Source organism: Colias croceus, chromosome 9 (genome assembly GCF_905220415.1).
Source record: "Colias croceus chromosome 9, ilColCroc2.1".
Lineage (NCBI taxonomy): Eukaryota > Metazoa > Arthropoda > Insecta > Lepidoptera > Pieridae > Colias > Colias croceus.
In genome coordinates, this window is record NC_059545.1 from 7,481,509 (window position 1) to 7,504,383 (window position 22,875).

The 22,875-nt window shown below is 33.6% G+C and overlaps 1 protein-coding gene across 2 annotated transcripts in view; it reads left to right on the forward strand.

Annotated features, from left to right (window-relative positions):
* The first annotated feature begins 480 nt into the window (after positions 1-480).
* The window catches only part of LOC123694354 (protein phosphatase 1 regulatory subunit 16A), a 32,191-nt gene continuing 9,796 nt past the window's right edge, over positions 481-22,875 (forward strand). For both annotated transcript variants that reach the window (XM_045639767.1, XM_045639768.1), the window contains exons 1-7: positions 481-719; positions 2,311-2,402; positions 16,200-16,351; positions 18,142-18,590; positions 20,177-20,302; positions 21,688-21,763; positions 21,903-22,044. In XM_045639767.1, the coding sequence (XP_045495723.1) occupies positions 2,323-2,402; positions 16,200-16,351; positions 18,142-18,590; positions 20,177-20,302; positions 21,688-21,763; positions 21,903-22,044 (1,025 nt within the window). In that variant the 5' untranslated portion in view covers positions 481-719; positions 2,311-2,322. The remainder of the gene's footprint in view (positions 720-2,310; positions 2,403-16,199; positions 16,352-18,141; positions 18,591-20,176; positions 20,303-21,687; positions 21,764-21,902; positions 22,045-22,875) is intronic.

Below are 22,875 nucleotides of genomic sequence, written 5' to 3' on the forward strand. Positions count from 1 at the left end.
ATATAATTTTAAATAAATACTTATATAGATTATCTACAAATAATCTAGTATAATAATAATTAATATGTAATCTTACCATCATTAATTAATCAGTGATTTAATTCTTGTAAAAATAGGTACACCTTCTAAAATTGAAACATCGCGCCTTTTTCGTACTGAGATACTGGCTGTCAAGAAATAAAAAAAGAAATAGGCTTTATCTGAAACGAATACAAGGCTTTTGTACACATGAGATGAGAACTAAACTGATACATAGATATTATAAATTATTACATTATTCAGTAAAATAAACATGAAATAAAATGACAATAATTTATAATAATTAATATTATAAACATATTTATATTAAATAATGTTTATAATAATTAAAGATAATAATTATCTGTGATACATTGATTACATAATAATTGTTCTTTTTCTTATCTGTTTTTTATTGCACTGACATACTGACATATTCCGGTATAGTCTGTGTCTTTGTGACAGTAGTTGCTCACTCGGCTGCTTGTTGTGTCTCAGTTTTTCTTTATCGAGAAGTGTTCATAATTTTCATGAAAAATAACGGAAAATGTCGTGTAACTGTAAAAATTTATATTGAATCGTTCTGACTTAATTAAAATAAATCAGTCAGCGTGTACACTTAGTTATAGTGAATTATGTGTGTTAAACATAACAAGACGGGAATGAAACATACTTGGGCTTTGTAGTAATTAAATAAACAGGTATGCATTTAAATAAAGCTTTGAAATTTAAATAAATATTTGTAGACGTATTATCCTTTACAGTACTGGTAATAAAAAAGTTTAAAGAAAGCTAAGTACCTTAACATGGTTGTCACCTTTCTAATAAGTTGTTGACCGTTCTTGATATTGCTCAGAAATAGATTTTGTTTACATTGCCATTATTATAAATATTTCAATAAATATATGAACGATAATTTCGTGCATGATTGTAAGAACACTGCTAGTCACTTATCTTATCAGTTGTTGAATTTATCAATATTGAAAAGCCACTTTAGATATTTTCTTATTAAAAATCAATAAAATTGCTGGATACATAGTTTTATATACAAAAAAGTGATATTTCATGACTTAGTTTTGTTACTACGGTTCATTTCCTGACATATTTTTGGGATATCAGTAAAGATGCGATTAAAATAAAAAAGATCATATTGAGTTCCAACTGAACTTTGAATCCACCAAAGTTACTTTTATTAAAATAACTTACTTACTTACTTAACTATATCTGCAACCCAAACAGAGTCTTGGCTTCCGACACAAGTTCACGCCACCTTCCTCGTTCGCGCGCAGTTTCTTGCAAATTGACGGCCTCCAGCTTGCGTAGATCGGCTACTGTTGTGTTTATTAAAATAAATAATTAATGGTTAAAGTTTGAGTTGTGTATTTTATCATTACTGTAGGTATTATTTGTTGAAAACAACCATGTTTTGATTCAAATTGGATTATGAAGGCTTTATGCCACTTTGTTGTTAAACCTGGTGTAGGGAAAATCTCATAAGCTTCTGTTTCTATAGTTGTTATACTAAATAGAGTAATCTATAATATAAAAATGAATCCCAAAATGTGTTTGTAAGCGCATAACTTGAGAACGGCTGAACCGATTTCGTTAATTATTTTTTTATTATATTCCTTGAAGTACGAGGATGGTTCTTATGTAGAGAAAACGTAAATATGTACCACGGGCGAAGCCGGGGCGGACCGCTAATTCATTATAAAATTATTGTTTATTTTTACTATTAAGATTAACCCATTGAGCCCCAAGCGGCCCGATCGGTCCACGACACAATAGATTTTTAATTGTGTCTGTGGTTCCAGGGCCTGATTTATTAACTATATGAATTTTCTGGTCCAATTGGTGAAGGAAATTTTTATAAGAAAGTGGCATGTCAAAAAACCAAAATGATTGATAACACTATCAAACTCGGCGAGGTGGATTATGCCCTTAATCTCATTGGAAAGCCATGTCCCTACAGCGGTTACCAATGAAGGTGATGATAGGAAGAAAAAATATTAAGTATTTATAATGTTTCTATATAATAAAACTAACTGGGCCCATGTTTTTCCCGCATCGCTCTGCTCCTGTTGCTCCCTCGATAAATAACTAACTAATATAACTGTGGAAAAATTTATCAAATCGGACCCGTGTTTCCTGACAATAGCGTGTTTAAACAAACTTAGCTTTATAATATTAGTATAGATTTATTTATAGAGAGCAACAAAATTTCTGAAATTTTGTATCCATTTTTTATAAACAACCCTAGTTATAGAAGTTAAATTATTTTTTTCTTTCTAGATATCGGCAATAATGGAGCATGCCGATCTGGTGTCAGAAATGGCACAGGTGGAGCATCTCACAACGCAGGAGAGGCTTCACCTAGCTCGCAGGTAAATATATATTGTTCTACATAACAAAACTTTAATAGCCCTAAACTTTTTGTCTGTTTCTTGTGACATTTCAAGTTTTTAATGTACATTATTTAAATATTTTATACTAGGTTTCCGAAAATGATGGTAAATAAAGATGAGTTTAAGAAAAACCCGCATAGTTCCCGTTCTCGTGGGATTTCCGGGATTGCGTCATTTTCCCGGGATAAAAAGTAGCCTATGTCCTTTCTCGAGTATCAAAATATCTCCATACCAAATTTCATGAAAATTGGTTCAACAGTAGTTTAGGCGTGATTGAGTAACAGACAGACAGACAGAGTTACTTTCGCATTTATAATATTAGTATGGATTAGTATGGATTAATTTGAGTCATATAGATTTTAGCTAGAGATATTTATCAACCACATTATGTTTTGCAACATATTGTTGACAAATCAACCTCTCACTTCAACCTGACTTTCCTTTACTTTTATTGCAAGTGTGGAAGTTACATGCATAATTGTATGATATTAGTTGATCACTGTTATTTATGCAATTGCTCCGTATAAGGTAAAGTTAATTCGATTCTAGATACTAGTCAAGTTTGTCTTGAGCTTCGAAATATTATTTAGTACATTACTATTATTCATTTTTGAGCAAGATCGTGCTCATAATTTAAAGACTAACCTGATCGAATTTTTTCATATTCCCAATAATCAATATATTAAATTCCTTAAAGGTGTCAAGATATTTTTTTTTTCTGTAATGCCTTTGGATATTAAGTTATATTCGGATTTCGAAATGCCCTTGTCGTACCTACACACTCATTTTATTTTTCAATGTATTTTGTTTATTGACGTAAAAATATTTCTCAGGTGCTCAGAAAACTTTTTATTAGTTTAAAAATATATTATACTAGCGGTCCGCCCCGGCTTCGCCCGTGGTACATATTTACGTTTTCTCTACATAAGAACCATCCTCGTACTTCAAGGAATATAATAAAAAAAGAATTATCGAAATCGGTTCAGCCGTTCTCGAGTTATGGAATTACAACGAAAAGTGGCATTGATTTTTATATATTAGATTATTATTTATTATATTAGGTCTACTAATGTATAAACAAAGAATGTTATACAATAATGAAAAAAATCCATAAAGCTTTTACATTTCGCATTACAAAGGCATAAAAAAAAATTGCGACATCCAAGTTCTTGGCCTTGCTTATAAGTTCAGCGTTGCATAAATGGATTGCGTTTACGCGAGGACAATGTCTTTCTGTGTTATTAATTTTTATCCGCCACATCTAGCGCCTTTTTGAATTTTAATCGAGTGTTTGTCCATTTCTCTATGGAAATGTCGCAGTGATGAAGATCGTCGAGACAAGTAGGACGTTTATTTTAATTATCTCTGCGATCTACACTATTTGCAATCTTTTATTTCATTGTATAATTTATTACGCATTTATGGCAGCTGTTTTACATATCAAGTAATCGTGTGTATTTGAAAAGATTCCTATTAATTTGCTCTACTTAGGTCCATTCAAGTTTTCTGTAATCTGTCGGAACGTGTATCCTTTTCCATAGGGAAATTTTTGTCTAGAAAGTGGTCAAAAATCGTCTTAACATTTTAATCTTAAAAAAGGATGGAGAGGATATGTATATGAAACTTAGCGAATTTTAATAATAAAAAAATGTAGGTAGGTACATTGCACGTCTTTATATTTAATACAACATTATCTACAAGATAATGATGTCATCAATGCGGTTTAGTTCCGTTTGTACATATGGTGCTCGTATGGAACCTAACACGGTCCGTTTTACATGACAAAATGTGGTACCTGCCTTATGCCTAACCGTTCGGGTTGAGTAAATTTGATTTTATACGGCAACGGGTTGTGCTTTCTACCGTGAAGAGGGGCCACCCTAGAAGTACAGTTTGTTACATGGAAGAATGTTCATTGTTCAAACGAAAATACTCCTTAAGACTAAATCGTATGGTTTAGTTTGCTATGAGCTTATGTATTGGTAGAACAGGATTGCTGTTCTATAAGTAATAAATATTGGATTATATATGTAAAATTACGATTTACGATTGAATTTACTGAAGTGTAGGAATGTTTTTATTGCAATGTAAAATCTACGAATGAATTATTACTATCAATTTATCAGTACTTAAAACTTAAAACTATATTTCTATTAATGATTATATTATATCAAGACGGGAGACCGTATTAGCTAAATTAATAAACACGTGTTTTACACATAATCGTGCAGATAATCTCTAGGAAATAATAAAAACAAGATATACGTATTATACCTGTAATGCCATGTCGCTAAATTTGTTTTTGTTCTAGACTTAACTAGGTATAACGGTTTCCGAACAGCTTATGGTAATAAATGATAGCGTAATTTAAATATCTGCTCGAATTCCCAAGTCTATATTATATATGTAATACTAGCATGTTATACATGTGTTCGCAGTTTATAAACGAAACACATATTATAAAATATTGTGAGAAATTCCTCTCACTAAAGGTTGCCTATGTAACTGTCATACTGTACTGCTGGTCTTCATGCCTAGTAGTTGGTCCTTTGCGACGTGAACCCCTTTCACGAAACACGACAAACTGAAATACCATCTGACAAGTGACCCATTTATATCACAGGTGTAGACACATTTCTACTGAATCCATATAGCTACTAAAACAAGGAAATGCTATTCAGAAAAATAGGACTTCGTATATAACTAGTAGTTACCTAAGTAATTTTCTTGAATACTTAATTGAAGAATTGACTTAAAATAACGAAACGATTGTATAATATCGAGTCATGGTTTGGTAATGAAAAGGAACGAATGTTTTAATTTACAATGATTTAAAATACAGGTTTCGTTGAATTGATAAAGAAATCTTGTTTAACCATTAGCCTCATAAATTATAGGTTAAGGTACCTACACTAAGAGAGACATAAATATTAAATACAAATATTTTAAAATATGCTACTTTTATGTCTGTAGAATGTGTCTGTCTACACAAACTATAATAGTATTCTATGAATTTAAGACAACAACATCGACGAGCTTGTTTACCAAATATACTTCGCTATTCCGAATATTTCCCGTAAACGAATGGCAAGGCTTGTGTTTCGAAATAGTATGCATTTTTAATTAATTCATGGCCTCACGTATCATGGTACTTTACTGCAATTTTGCCACTCATTCTAGAAGATAACTAACTATTACGGCTGGCATTAATTGCACATGCTGAAGCTAACTATGTAGTAAAATAACTCACATTGTTTAGCAGAAACATCCATGTGTAGATACTTTGTATAATTTATTAGAAGGGAAGACATGCAACAACTAACTATGAACAATAACTAAAAAATTAAGTAGGCATACGGACTCTAATTTCGAGACAAGATAGTGCACCAAAATAATGTTACAGACGTAAACTGTAACAGTCGTGTGAAAAAGTATCGAAATCCATACTAATACTATAAATGCGAAAGTAAGTCTGTTACTCCGTCACGCCTTAACTACTGAACCAATTTGCATGAAATTTGGTATAGAGATATTTTGATACCCGAGAAAGGATATACTTTTTACCCCGGGAAATAGGAAAGGTTTTATCCCGGAAATCCCACGGGAACGGGAACTATGCGGGTTTTTCTTTGACTGCGCGGGCGAAGCTACGAGTGGAAAGCTAGTGCTGAATATATTGACCGTTAATTCTGTACAAAATAATATCATTGTGAGATCTTTTAACATAGGTTTTGGTACGAATTGTCGTGAACATTGTCTGCTTTAAGACACTTGAAGCAATTTCATAGAGGATATCTATGTTATCGTTCGCTCGCTAGATAAACATGATATATTGAAGGAGTTTTGAATATACACAGATTATTTAGTGATACGTTAAGATATCGGCCTGTCGATTTGCTCCGATACAGCAGATATTAGATAAATGCTACACTATACTCATTGATATATTTAAAGAACGACCCCGTGGACAGTTTCCAATCTTGATAAATATGTTTTTATTAAAAAATGGCACTGATGTTTTCATGGAAATATATTATTTTTAAAGGTACCTATTTAGGATTTGTATTTTAGACTTGGATTTTATCTACTTGTCGAAATTTATTTTTAATTACTTTGTATTTTTTATTTATTATGGTATATTTTCTAAGAAATGATACCATCTAGTAAGTAGATACTTAAGAAGATTTAATTAGATATACACAAATTTGTCCTATAGAATACAATAAAAAAGGACAACTAAACAGATAAGATACGATTCCATGAAATCGATTTATATTTATGTAGGTAATATTTTACAACAATGTTAGGTTTTACGTTTTCTTGTTCACAATAATTAGCAATCGCTACTGAAGGGTATGTACTAAATATATAACAAAATAACTGATAGGATTGGCCTTTTGAATGAATGAATGAATGAATATTCTTTATTGCTTATAAATAGATAAATACAAGTGGAAAAGCACACAACACATAATATAAAATAAGCAAAAGGCGGCCTTATCGCTGGGTAGCGATCTCTACCAGGCAACCCTTCATATTAAGGAAATACACAAAACAAAAGTGGGTGAGCAAAAACAAGCCTTTTCCCGTATCTCTTTGGTATATTTTGTACCTTCAGGAAAACATGCGTTATTATCACGCATCTAAGTTATGTGCGTTTGTAATTTGTGCTACGTTCGTAGATCACGTTTTGTACTAAATTAGTTTCTTCGTGATTTTTGTCTCGTTAGCAGACGTATCACGTCACCGTATCGCAAAGATTATATTTTATCGAGAGGATGTTTGGTGGAGAAATGTAGAATTGCAATCGTGTATCAAATAACATTCAAGTATATCCTCCTCGTTCATTGTCCCTATAGTCAAGAATATTTCGCTATGTATAGGAAGCGGTATGTACCTACTTATAGTTTTGATATATCGTCAACATCTTATAAGGTCAATATTCTGTAGTCAAAAATTATTTTCTCCAATAACAATAACAAACTTCTTTAGATATTTCATCTAATTACTATACTGTTGAAATCCCTCAGCCCCCGGAATCACAGACACAATAGATTTTCTATTGTGTCGCGGTCTCATTGGGCCGCTCGGTGGTCAATGGGTGTGTTTTCACTTTTCAATGCTGATAGAATTTGTTCTTTTATTGTTTCCGTAACATATTGATATTATACATATTCAAAAGTATTTCGTGTAATATGTAAAACCTAGTTGTTTATTAATATCCTTTTCTAAATATAAGTCACTCAAGTGTAGGTGAGGACTGAGCAATGTCAAAAAAATAAATAAATACGAGAGATAACCTTGAAAATCCTGAAATGGTAACTACTTGATACATTTTATTCGCTAAATTTAAAAGGCGCGTGAATAAACATGAGCGTTGCTAATAGTTAGGTACCTAGAGTTTATATGAAATTTAAATAGGTATATCAAGTCTTTGACTTTTATGTGTTTTAAGTTTATGAGATTTAAGAGAATCTGTATTTCTTGCCGACTATTCTCTGAAAGTTCTGCCTTCTGTGTAATATATAATTCAAGAAGTATATAGGTATTTATAATAGAAGCCTTATTGAATTTGTATATGTTTAAGTTTTATTAATCAAATGTTTATCTTCTATGACTCTCGTACTAGTTTGTATGTGATTTTGTCTCCTGTTCATGCATGAATTCGTTTTATGATTGATTTTTCAGTGAAATGTATTTGCAATATACTATAATAATGTGAATATGGTTCAATCCGGATGAGTATTGTCTTATAACTAATTGCTTTCAACAACAGTTACGAAATACTGTAGTAAAATGAAGATAGCGTTCAAACTTCATTGTTGAATAATAAGAAAACAATTCAATATGAAGTACAGCTGTTAGCCAATGATAATAGGATAGCCGATAAAGTATTGATATGTAAGGTACTTGAGAATTGAGATAGACGACCACTACGTAGAGGAAACTTTCTGGTTGACAAGACTTGTGATGTTATTTAATAAAAAAGATAGGAATGAAAGGGTATATATAGGGTTTTGTAGGTTTAGGAGTTTCTTTATTCCATCTACCTTCTAAATTCTTCAACAGATGATTTTCTATTTTTTAAGCTGATTAAAATTAAAGTGATTAGGTAGGTAACCTGTTTGAATCAGATGAACGAAACTATACACACTGCAAAATAGTATTCCAGTGCCCCTAGCACGAATCACTATCGAAAAAGTATTCGTATCGTCAACGAAAGCATTTTGTATGGGAACTTGAACAGCGCCTCTGGTGTGCGTATAGTTATTGAACTAATTTTCAGAGCACGAAGATCTATTGAATAGTCTCACAGGATTTATATACTTGTACCTCTCTACTACTCAAATAAATATAACTTTTGTTTCTAATTAACTACCTACTTTTTATTTTTTAAATAGATTTTACTTATTTATATTTAAGATTTTTACGTAAAACGCTGTTATTCACGAGATGTTTCGTTTAAGTAATACAAAATTAAGAAATCAATTAAAACTGTTCTCAATGCTCACGCAATACTTTCTTTACGCACGTTTAGGAAATGATGAAAGTGGAGAACACTTTTACTACAAAGTTAGTGAGACTATAATTTTATTCAGATATACAATGAGATGTGTTCAACAATGTGTTACGTGTATGGTGTATGTAGGTACTATTTTATCTGGCTGATAAAGATGGAACAAAACAGTACCTACACACTATTTCCTTTTAGAATCTCTGTTTATAAATCGATTGACATAATTTTATACTAAAAATGAGGTGATGGTTGAAATATTAGGAAATTGAATAAAAACGCACACAACATACATTATATTATGATTATGAAAGGTATACTAATATCTAGACACGCGGCAGCGTGTCAAGCCGAGTTCAAGCGAAGAGAACTGGCGAGCAGCAGCCGTGTGTATATTTACACGAACCATTTCGAGCCACTTTTCACCCCCTTATAACTCGAAAACTATTTAAGTTATATAAACCAAATTTGGTACATATCAAGAGGACCTCAAGATAAACAAGAACCTTAAATTTCATAAATACAGACTAAACAGTTGCGTAGATATTAATATCCAATTCCCATAATTTGATGAGGCTAGTTTTACATACTGTGTATATTTTGTGAGGTTCTAGAAACTAGCCTCATCAAATTATGGGGTTCAATAGGTCATTAGTTGTTTGCTTTGTGAAAATAATTATATTATTCAAATTAAAAAAGTTATATTTTGGAATAAACATTGTTCTCTAAGGGAAAATAAAACAATTGAGTTTTCAGTCAACCTAAGAACTTAATACATCTTTGTAAATAAATTTCTGGACTGTCTGCAGAACTTGGCACACATTTAGATCTCATTTCTTTTTTTGGCAAATCAAGTCAACGATTGAACTCGGCTACAATTTTTACATTTATGTTTTTGGTGGGATTTAGTAATTACAGGCTATATTAAGTGTCTCTCCATTTCAAGTATTTGATAGTAGGGAATGCTATTGTATAAATAAGTCATTATCTATATACGCGGCTTCATCAATACGGACCTAGGAATAAATAAGTCTGAGCTATGTAGCATGTGTACTATTAATTACTTTACCCACAAGTTACTAATTAAAGGCTTTAATTAATCTAGACAAAAGGTACGATACAACGTTAATGTAGGTTTAACCTGATATGCTCTCCGCTTAATACCTTGTTTCTGACAAGTTTATTATTAAAAATATGAGCAACATATTCCTAGACTACGTATTTATAAAAACAAAACAAAATCGCTTACTTGCTAATAATTTTTGAATTAGTCATTTTTGTTTGCCTTTTATGATAAGCATGCGTTAAGGCCCTGGGGTTCAAAATACGCAAGTTCCTTTGAGACAACTCTCACTCAAGGACTCACATAGCATTGATAATTATGATTTCATATAATATTATATTAATTTTAGTCAAAACACGCCTAGGAATGCGACACAGTAATTTCCAATACACAGTCACGTGTACCTAATTATATAATTTATTGTCATTATGTATAATAATGGTTTATTAATTTTGAAAAACTTCTCACTGTAAGTATTGTGTAAACTATTATGTTAGGTTTATAATGTTAAATACATTTCGAAAAACTAAGAATTGCAATAACGAAACACAATTAATTCTTTCTCTACGTTCTAATTTACAAGTATCTCAAGAGCATCGTGAAAATTTTAATTGTTTCGCCCGTTTGCGTCGGTAACACGACAGAAACTAATTTATTTTGCGGCTTGAACGCAGACGTCATCAAATATCATACTTTCTTATTTCTGGATTTAAATTTGTTGAATTTTTAGTTTAAAATACTTAAAATGGAAGCTTACTTTTATAGTTTTGAAATGATTAGATAATGTAGTTAATATATTATGATAGGAATAATGAAAGCCTTTTTTGTTATTATTACAAATTAGGCTTTTTGAGGTAGGTAGATAACCTACATAACTACCGTAGACTTTCTTAAAAACGTCCAAAGATTTTGGCAAAGAAACTAATATTATTTTTTATATTAAAACAACGATTAATGAGCAGTTGAGTTTTGTGTGACATTAATCGTTCTTTAATATGAATCGATAAGATCTGATATTAATTCCTAACTATGGCTCTACCAGACGCTAACCGTAAAACAAAACGTAAAAAAAAATAGTTTACAATTTTATCGCATGTTATTTGTAACTTGTAAGATTAAGCGCTAACGGCATAAGGCTGTTGCGGAAATTTAATTCGTGTAATTGACGTTTACTCGACTTAAATGTAATTGAATTTGGCCCAAGAGAACAGGCGTGGACGTTGACACAAGGCCACTGTTTAACTATTTTTTCTTTTTCCTTAATGAATTGGGGGATTGTATGTGAACAATATGTTTGCACTGGGTTTCTTTGTACAAATATAGGGATAGGATAGAGTCCGTCATAACTTTATAGATATTAGATACAGAAGTAATTTTATTTTCTGTTTAATTATCCTTTCCTACTAGAACTACTATTCATAATACTATTCTACTATTCACTATTCATAATAGTAGAACTAAAGCTTGGGAAAAGGCAGAGGATACATTCTGTCAAGAAAACAAAACATGGTACAAGTGAAATAGGGGATAGAAATATCTGCAGTCACGCGATAGCGTGAAAGCAAGCGAAGCTTCGGGGCAGAAAGCTTATATGTATATAGGGCATGCAGAACCGAGTCCGGTTCCAAGTTTCTGAAACCCGGTTCCAAATCGAGCTCAGAACCGGGTAGAACCGGGTAACCCGGTTCTTTTTATAAAACTTTGGAAAAATACGAAATTAAACAAAAGTAACTGTATAAGTACCTGATGGGCCTTTTATTTGACGCGGCTTGCGTCTTATTTTATTAAATTAATAAAGAAACAAAAATTTCAATACTTTTCTTTATTTATCAGTCTTATAAAAGTACCTTGTCATATATCATAATATCACATATTTGAACTTAAACCTATTCATTAACTGCAAACTGTAAAGCAAAAAACCGGCCAAGTGCGAGTCGGACTCGCGCACCGAGGGCTCCGAACGAACCTATTTTTTATAATGCTGTAACTTTAAAATTTATGTTTCAAACAATTTTTCCTTTATCTGTGTTATAAGACGTTACTTTTACCAAATTTAAAGGCTCTGTGTTCATGAAAAGTACCCAGCTGTTTGCAGGTTTTGAGTCCCATGCGAATGTCGAAATTTGCGAAAATTTTCAGCATTTACGGCTGTATCGACTTTTTCACATAAAAGGGACCGAAGTCTTGAGTATTCGATATAAATTTCAGCTTGATACCAAAAACAAAAACATGACTGGATCATTATAATATGAAACAGTAAAATCAACAGCTTTTCAAATTCACGGCAAATTTAATAAAAATATTTCTGTAACCTAATTTTTGTCATTTTCGAAGCCTAATTTGTTTTTTGGTAATACAACCGTAGGAAACTTATAGCATCTAAGGTTAGACAACCAAATCAGAGTCACGCTTGAGGCGTGGCACGAAAATTCACGATACACGTGAGTCTGACGTTGCAAGATACAATAAATTTGTTATAATAATGCAGCAAAATATAAATAATACTTTATATTTTAATAATTTGGTCGGAACCGGGAGAACCGGGTTTCATACTATTCAGACCCGGTTCTCAAGATCATCAAAAAACCCGGGTTTACCCGGGTTTTTCGGAACCGGGTAAACCCGGGTGCATGCCCTACTTGTATACCTATAGGTGTAATACTGATAAAAATAAATATACTGTATCTGAAATATAGACCAAATGGGGATGTCTGCGTTCAATATATCCTTTTAACGACATCATTTCTCACGGAAAACCGCAGCGCGGCGAGGGCAGGTCGTTGGCTATTTTTTATTATAAAGACCTTCCTCTGTTCCACTCTTATATCCGATTGACCTTTTATAACCTACGTTGTGGTTAAGTTACCGGAATATGTATGAAAAGTTCTATAAAGCATTTTCCTCTCTGATATAATTCGTTTTAACATGTTTGGAGGCGGCAGATAAGCGGCAAATAGGCAAACATTGATTACTGCAAATTTTAATACGAAAAAAAAAGATCAATTACATTCAAGATACGCTGTCTACAGAACAGCCTCACTTACCCAAATCACTGGACGTATCGGGCTGAAATTTGGCATGCAGGTAGATGTCATAACGTAGGCGTCCCCTAGTTCCCCTACGAAAGGATTTCCCGAAATTCTTACGGGAACGGGGAAAAACGGGGATGCACGTACAAAGTCGTAGGCGGAAGCTAGTGTGTAACATAAACGAAGCCGTATTGTACACATTATTTTTATTTTCATCAAAATTTATTTGTCATAGATAGGTAATAGACATATAAAAATGTAGAGTTAGTTGTGAGGTGTTTTGTTTCACATTTAAATTTATTATTTGTGATTCAGTTTATTTACGTTTCAATTCAACAAGATGCAGTGTAAATTGAACAGAAATTGTGACAATAAAGACATGACAGGGTAGGATTGTTATTTTTGAAGTTGCGATGGAGATGCTTCTTTTGGCGCGTAGGGAAAAATGATGAGAGTAAATTTTTACGATGCGCGCGCACACCGATACCTAAATTTAACAGCATGAAGTTAAATTTAGGTATCGGTGTGGTATGAAAATTGATAACTATGTTCAAGTTGTATATTCTAGTATTTTTTCCATACGCCAAAGAAGTATAACTTCTAACGCGTGTACATAAGTACACAAACTCTTTTTTTAGTTATTTTTCCTTTAATTTGAACTGAAATTCTAGTATTCTGTGTTTAAATTGTGATGTAAACAGAAAAATTATAATTATTTGTATAAAAAGTCTACGTAATTTGAATCGACCATTGTTTATTTGAATAATTTATTCCCTCTTACATCTTGTGAACCAGTAGAGCATGCAGAGGGTATACATAATATTCCAAACCTATAGAGATCAATGTTCTGGGCTTTTCATATCTGTAGCTGTTGTATCATTGAAAATCTGTACTAACAAGGAGCTAACTAAATTTGTTAAAGAAATCCGACTATAGTGACATTCTTTTTTTGTTTTCTAATAAAGGCTTTTATTTATGCCCTCAAAGGTACATGGATGACTGAGACATCAGCTAAGCAATGTGAACAGTGAAACATCTAATAAAACATTAATCAGACTATGACAGTTTTCCTCAAGAAGTGATACCCTTTTTGGAGCACAACTTTCACTCTTTAGTCATGAACTATAACGATGCTTGCTCAAACCGAGTGTTATTTGCCAAAATATGAGTTTATGCTGATTTGTGTCATAAGTTCAGTCACTCGTGTCAAATTGATTGGCACCGCAACATAGAAGTAACTTGGTGAAATCGTTTCAAAATGAAATTACCATGATTCATACAATCGTTCCTTTTAGCGCATTCATATAGAGTATGGCTTAATACGGTTGGAAACACAAGTCTAAGATGAGTTTTGTTTCAGGGTAAAAGAATTTCTGGTTGTTTTTAAGTTTGGTTATGTGGCGACAAACTATATTATTAAACCAATTACCAAAATATACTCTTCACACTTAACCAAGCTTTAATGTACCTATTCACTAATCTCATGGACATTATCACACGCATAAATCTAAACATGGTTTACGCCTGCATACGAGAAAGGAAACTAATTAATGTACTCCTGATAAGTTGTACATATTATATGTAAATACTAAAATTACTGATACTGCTATGATTTACTGATATGGCCATTTCATAAAATATAGATAGTTGTGATTAAAATATACGTGCATATGTAACTGTTTTACTGCAGCGTCGTGTACATAAAGTTTTATTCGATAGCGTATTGCGTTAGAGCGTGCGTTTCGCGAGTGACCCAGTTGTTGAGTATTGAGTTATAAGATATAACACATTCGTATCCTGGACAAATGCGTGTGCCTGTCGCGTTCGACCGGTTCTCGTGCTGTTTATATTGAGGGCCGTTTGTTTAATGACGAGATTAACAGCTGACGGCTATTGGTCGTGTGTGGTTAGCGGTTACCTTTAGAAAACAAGGTTTAAACTGTGTGCGGAGATTATACTCCGCTGTGCGATGCATCCTTCCGTGTCTGGTTGATGCTTTTAGACGTGTGCATACACTAGGAATTAGTTAGTTATTCTTGTAGTTTAAACTGGTTTATTTGCAAAATTATCAAAACATAAAGAAAAATAATATGATTTATCCTTAACTTTGTGACTTACCTTCACTTTTATACATATATATTTTTAATTGAATTCTTCCACTTATTTAACGCAATTGAAAAAAATAAAGAAATATTTTACAGCCAGTTTTTTATCGTAATATCTTGATAGTGCCGAAAAATTCAATCGTGAATCAATTATTTATCTATGTTATCTGACAAAAGTATGGTCACTATACAAACGTCATTATAGTTTTGGCAAACTGAATTTTATTTTTATCACTGTTTACCAATTTACAAGTGCCTACTGTTTTATTATTTCCGAAATTGTAATACATACTATCTATTGGAATTTGAACTATAATGTACCCGCATGAAACATTTATTTTATCTTGATAAGAAGTATTATGGGGGAATACCGTGTAAAAGTCAATTGTGGAATTACAAATATTTATACGAAGAAATGTACTGGTTCAAAAGTAGGTATGATGATGATTCAGATTTTTTGTTTGGTAAATATGTTGTTTATCGATAAATTAGTTAATAGGAGTACTAAAATAAAAATATCCTCCGTATGTTCTACGATACGTTACAGAATTTGTTTACATTAGTCAAAAGTAAACACTAGGTACTCTTAGAAAAAAAATCTTCGCTTTTTATTTTACACACCCATTCACACACCTAATGAAAACCATTCAACAAATATCTAAAATATTCTCCTCGTTTCACAGAACATCGTCTTGTTTCTTCGAATAACATAACACCTTGAACCTACTCCGTCAAGCTCATTAACCTCTGCGCCAATTGGCTTGTCTTCTAATTTAGATTTAGTTACATAATATATTACACTTATTTCTGAATATATCTATAGGGTGTATTCGCTTGTATTTACGAGTCATCCTACTAATTTTTACAAATGCGAAACTTTTTGAGGATGGATGTTTGATACTCTTTCACGCAAATACTACTAAACCGATTACAATGAAATTTCATACGTAGAAAGTTGAAGACCCAATATGAGACATAGGTAGACTTTTTATCCCGGAAATCCCACAGGAACGGGAATTTCTTAATAATATCTTAGTAGTAATTATTCAATTATCGTCATTCCAGACGGCGCATGCAACAGCTCAAGATATGGCAGCAAAGGGAAAAGGAGTGGGCGAGGATCAAAACGAAAAGAGAGAAGAGCAACAAGAGATGTATATACTTCAGTGATAGTGTGATGCTGCTTGAGGCTGCCGCGAGGAATGATATCGAAGAAGGTACATACATTTGATAGTAGGAATTTGCCAGAATGTAAACGTGCTTTAAAATGACGTCATTGTTAGAGGCTACAAAATTCTGCAGGTGGATTTATTTCGTTCCCGGAATTAACAAAATAGTTATGACGAAACTATGAATGTTAAAATGCGTTAAATATTATTCAGAATCCGTGAAAGTATTACCAATAATGTAGGTATGTAAAACTCACTTTCACTTATTATCCTTATGTCCGAATTACAAAGTCACGAGCGTGGTTAAGATACATAAAAATTCTTGAGGTCAAAGGGTCGCTTGATTATTAGAATTATGTTCGCATGTTTATTATCCAGCAGGTCATTCTACGCTTTTGATATCTTGTTCTGTTATCTTTATCTCATTTACATAAATTTAAAAATATCAGCCATGAATCTGTCTTTACAGGACTTGGCACAATCGAGCAATATTTAATATTCTTTTAGGTATTTACTTTCACTTATTGAGTTTTGTCTTTGTCTTCACTACTCTAGACGAAGTCAACGAGAAATAAATTGAATTGTCGAGTTAAAAATAGATTCTAATAAATACACTTAATTGAGTCGTTGACTGTAAAGTGATAAGCTGTTTAGAATGTCTCGTGTTGTTTAACTTAGAAATCTTTGTCGGGATTAGAGCGAATTAATCGCTTCGCTTACATTATAACATCAAGCTAATAAATGATGTCATCGCCTTGGAAATTATTTATTGTGTCTATAGCTCACAATATGTGCATTATTAAAGACGTTTACACGCTTTGTTGTTCGTATTACGTTACACCGTTAAGTGATAAATTAGCGTTTCATTATTAATGATAGCTATACATAATGATCTTTTTATGTGTTTAGGTTGTAATGCTAAATGTACCTAAGCAATATTGCGCATATTACATAATATACTATGTATAATATAAAAATTAAATGTGACGGTAAGCGTTATAACCAGAGGACGGCTGAACCGATTTCGTTAATTCTTTTTTTTTTTAATTTTCCTTGAATTACGAGGATGGTTCTTATGGAGAGAAAACGTAAACATGTACCACGGGCGAAGCCACGGCGGACCGCTAGTTTAATAAATAAATGCTACTTATGCTTTTGAAATCTGTTACTTAATCTGAAGTTCTTGTACACCGATGTCATTATTATTTCAACAGTTTCTGCAGTTATGTTTGTTGCTTGAACAGCTATAAAGCCGATTTTAGAATTTAAATGGATTTGTTTATAGGGTTTTTTAGAGTAACATAGGTAATATGGTTTATCTGACATAAGCTGATTGTTGTAAGCTGTGTATTTTGTAACGGCATTGATAGCTTGAAACCATAGTATTTCAATCACAGACGGAATAATTGTTTTACAAAAAACTAAACCGCCCTCAAACTAATAGAAATAGGTAGTACCACAAGTCAATAACTGCGTTAAAAACAACCGACTACAAACTTGCACGTGCTACATTTACAAATACAGACAAAAATGCTCATAAAATAAAAACTACTGGGCCTATCCGAATAAAAATTTTATGGGACCAATTCGACACCATCCCGCATCGAACAAAAAAAGAATCACGTAAATCGGTTCAGAAACCTCGGAGTGGCTCGGAGTAATCGGTGTACATACCTCCTTTTTTTTTGAAGTCGGTTAAAAAGGCACCAGCTTTCAAAATCGATTTACCCATTCGAAAGTTCAGAGGTAACAATACAAAAAGAATATACTGTTCGATTGAGAACCTCCTTTATTAAGTGGTTGGAACTTGAAAATAATATTCGTTTCATATATTTCAGTGCGACGTCTATTAGCCCGTGGCGTGACGCCAGACGCAACAAACGAAGACGGTCTCACAGCGCTCCACCAATGCTGTATAGACAACAACGAAGCCATGATGCGTCTCCTACTAGACCACGGCGCGAACGTAAACGCAGAAGACAGCGAGAAATGGACGCCATTACACGCGGCAGCTACTTGTGGCAATCTCAATCTGGTTCGAATTTTAATACAACGGGGAGCTAATCTTCTAGCAGTTAATGGAGATGGAAACATGCCATACGATATATGTGAAGAAGAAAGAACGCTAGATGCAATAGAAAGTGAGATGGCCGCTAGAGGAGTGACTCAAAGACTCATAGATGAAACGAGAGCAGCTACGGAGATGAAAATGCTTATGGATGTCGCGGAAATGGTCAAGCAGGGGATGGATCTGGATGAGCCGAGAGATAACCAAGGTGCGACTTTGGTGAGTAATTTTATGGCTTACTAGACGGTAATTAGGAATGTTCTGTGTGTAGGTAGTTGAGGTTATTTTTGACAGCACGTAATTCTGACCGGTTTGTCAAAATAGGTGATAATCTATTTATTGTTAATTAAAATTTAAATGGAACATAAAAATTAGTCTAAGTGTATTTTAATGTAGAATAGGAAGAACATAGTTTTTGTAAAGGAAAACTATAGTCCAAAAATATTTATCAGAATGTATTGAGTTATCTGTCTAAACACTATGTTTTTTTCCAAGAAAATGTGTAAATTTGTAATCGGATAGTAAATCCCTTTTCTATCCCAGATTAGATAATGATTGCCATAATCTTACAAGGAAACTATAAACGTATTTTATTAAATTCTATTCATACTCTTTTTACCTTAAATATTGAATGTTTTTATAGGCAGACTATTTTCGCAAAAAATTAAAAAAAAATCCTTAGTATATATAGTCGTATCCTTACTATAGATACCTATCTCATATCTATATAGATGTCGTGAAAAAGAACATACAAATTGGCCCTAATTATGATCGAAATAAACGACCTAAACAATTTGAATTATTTGATATTTCCTTAAGTGGTTGTGAAATTAGAGATGGCCCCCAAGCGTACGCTACTCCATTATGAGTAATGAAGAAGATGACATTGTACAGGGTCGTGTTACGAGTCGGAATAATAAGTATTATTCAAATGACGTATTATATTCAAACTGTCATTCAATGGAGTTTGTGGCTTTTTGATATGCTTAGACATAAATTAATCTTGATACTTGTGATATAAATTATATTATAAACAAAAAAAATATATATATCAAAATCGATTCATAAACCTCCTCCTTTTTTGAAGTCAGTTAACCCATTGAGCCCCAAGCGGCCCGACCGGTCGATAGATTTTTTATTGTGTCTGTGGTTCCGGGGCCTGAGTTATTAAAAGGTATACAACTAAATCTCATAGTAAAATTGAAGAACAATGTTTAAATACCTACCTGATTTTGAATTTCTCGTTTGAACCATCATCATCGTCATATGAAACTTCATTGCATGTACATAGGCTTTCTTTCATTAAAAAAAAGGAAAAAAGATCTTATACAAGTTCGCGGCTTGCCTTCATCCGCAATTCGATACAGTATCTAAACCACATCTTCGCTTTACATGTCAATTTCCTGTTTCTTAGTTGAGTAATGTTGGATTTCATAATATGTATTTGTGTTAATGTCTAAATGAATGATTTCTTTATTTAGCAAACAAATGGACACTCAGGACAATTGCACTTTGTTTCTATGTTTTCTTTAAAAAATGGCATTTTGGCTCCTGAGACACAGTATAAAACTAGTTCGGGAGCCGAAAGATTCATTATTTTGACCTATGTAATAATTATGTCAATAAAGATTTTTATTATTTTATTATTTATTTCCAGCCCATACAAAGATGTCAAAAATAGTGCACATTCAAATTCACGCATTTAATCATCCGACTAGGACACTTACAAAGTCACATAAATACGATTCACAATATCATCCCCAATTTTATAAAGACCTATAAAATATACTTCTACATTGTTACAGTTGCACATAGCGTCCGCGAACGGTTACATCAAAGTAGTGGAGTTCCTTCTAGAGCATCGGGCGTCCACCGACGTGGTGGATCATGATATGTGGCAGCCGGTGCATGCGGCCGCTTGTTGGGGACATGTGAGTAATCTATATACTAATATTATAAAGCTGAAGAGTTTGTTTGTTTGTTTGAACGCAATAATATCGGGAACTACTGGTCCGATTTGAAAAATTCTTTCGGTGTTAGATAGCCCATTTATCGAGGAAGGTTATAGGCTATATTTCATCACGCTACGGGCAACAGGAGTGGAGCCACGGGGGTGAAACCGCGCGGAGCAGCTTGTGTATAATATACTTATTTCTATATTAACATTTGTCTGTCACTTAAGTGGGAAGAAAATGCTTCCCACTTAGAGTTGAAAAAAATGTATTAAAAATAAGTCATTCTGATTTGAAAGACTCTGGAAACTAATACTGAAACGAGAATTATATACAGGGTTATTTGTAAAACACCGGCAACCTCGCAGGACAAGATAGCTAACATCATAAGTAACAACATTTGTTCTACGACTTTTGGCATAACGCAATAAATTATTTTTAAATGATTTTTTAAGCTTTTATTGTACTCTCCTAACATTTGTAAGTCTATGTTCTATTCATTATCGAAAGGACGTCGCGACGCCCCCTTTCCCCTCCCGTTCGCTTCTTGTTTACGTAATTTTTGGAATGCGCGTAGAGTTTATAATTTTCAAACGGAAAATTAAATGAATATTTATTTTTGTATGAAAATAAAATCTAACAAATTATCAAAAGTCGTAGAACAAATGTTGTTACTTATGATGTTAGCTATCTTGTCCTGCGAGGTTGCTGGTTATTTACAAGTAACCCTGTATAAATGTATGTTAAGATCAAAGACCGAAAGCGCTAATTGATTAAAAAAATATCTTATATGACAACGCGTTGTGGTAACCGTAAAAATGCACAAAGGTAAAGGCAATATTGAAATGCCATGACGAGGTCTGGACATAAATAATTGGTTGTGGATACTTCCTTACTAATAACATAAATGCGAAAGTTTGTTTGTTCATTTGTTTTTCTTTCTTTTGCAACTTATCGATTTAATGATATGATTCGAGTATATAGTTTGGAGGCTACAGAGTTGTTTAGGGCACTTCAATATCATTCCAATATCCATACGCTGCGCTTTTGAATCATTCCGTAATTCATAATTTCCGATAGATGGCGCTTATATTGTGACAATTACTATTTTTTGACCACGTGAGTGAAGCCACGAGCAGAAAGCTAGTATATTATAAAGCTAAAGAGTTGGGATGTTTGAAAGAAGTAATTTTAGGAAGTACGGGCTAGGATTGAAAAGATTTTGTGTCGGATAGTTTAACTGTCGAGGGATGAGAAACATATTAGCGGAGCATCAATTAGTAATCATTAAAAAATATTCCTATTGGGAACAAAGATTTCAAAGTAGCACCTAATAATTCATTCATTGTTTTTATTTGTTGCAGTTAGAAGTATTAGAACTATTAGTACAATATGGAGCTGATCTCAATGTAAGAAATAAGCACGATGAAACACCTGCAGGTTAGTGTTACCCAAAATATTAGTAAATCAGTAATATATAACAGTACATTAGTATATTTAAATACTATATTGAAATATAAATTTTGTAGTTGTAATCGAATTACAACTTCATAGTAACAAATACAAAAATATTTAACAGATATATGCGAAGAAGGCGAGATGCGTGGCCGTATAGCTCGTTTAGCGGCAGAACAAGAGGAAGTACGGAGACGCGCAGCTAGCGGTGCGGGCGACCGGCTGCGGACTGCACGACGGTCCAGCTCTACTGCTTCCACTAGCAGGTTAGTGTGGCAACGTCGCTATAACCGACGGTTATTGCGATGTTCATGGACGCATTGTATGGTGCGGCAACATCGGCTGTTGAAATCGTGGTACATTCATTGGCGACCGTCTGTGGACCGCGCGCCGATCTTCATCCACTGCTTCTACTAGCAGGTTAGTTATGGCAACGTCGCATTAACCGTGTACACGGACGCTTTGAACATTGCGGCAACATAGCTTCTTGAAATCGTAGTTCATTCGTTGGTGACCGGCTGCGGACTGCACGCCGATCTTCATCTGCAGGTTAGTGTGGCAACGTCGCTTGCGGAAGTGTAGATGGTGTTCGTGCGGCAACGTCGCTATACGGAATGGTACAGGTTATGTTTAATGGCAGAACAAGAGGAAGTACGGAGACGCGCGGCCAGCGGGGCGGGCGACCGGCTGCGGACTGCACGACGGTCCAGCTCCACTGCTTCTACTAGCAGGTTATTGCGGCAACGTCGCTTTACTGTGTACATGATACGGTGCGGCAACGTTGCATGGGGAAGTGCAGGTGGAATAAGCTCGGCAACCGTGCTTTAGGCAGCGTCATTGTTGAGTTAATAATATTTACGTCGGCAACCGGCTGCGGACTCCATGTCGAACCTCTTCTACTGCTTCTACTAGCAGGTTAGTGCGGCAACATGGACGCAACTGTATAGACATAAGCATGGTATATGAGCGGCAACATCGCTATTGTTATTGTTGAATTCTTAGTACATTCATTTGCGACCGTCTGCACACTGCACGCTATTGTCGCTATAAGGAACTGTACAGGTGGTGGTGTGGCAATAGGGTTTTCCGCAGTGTCA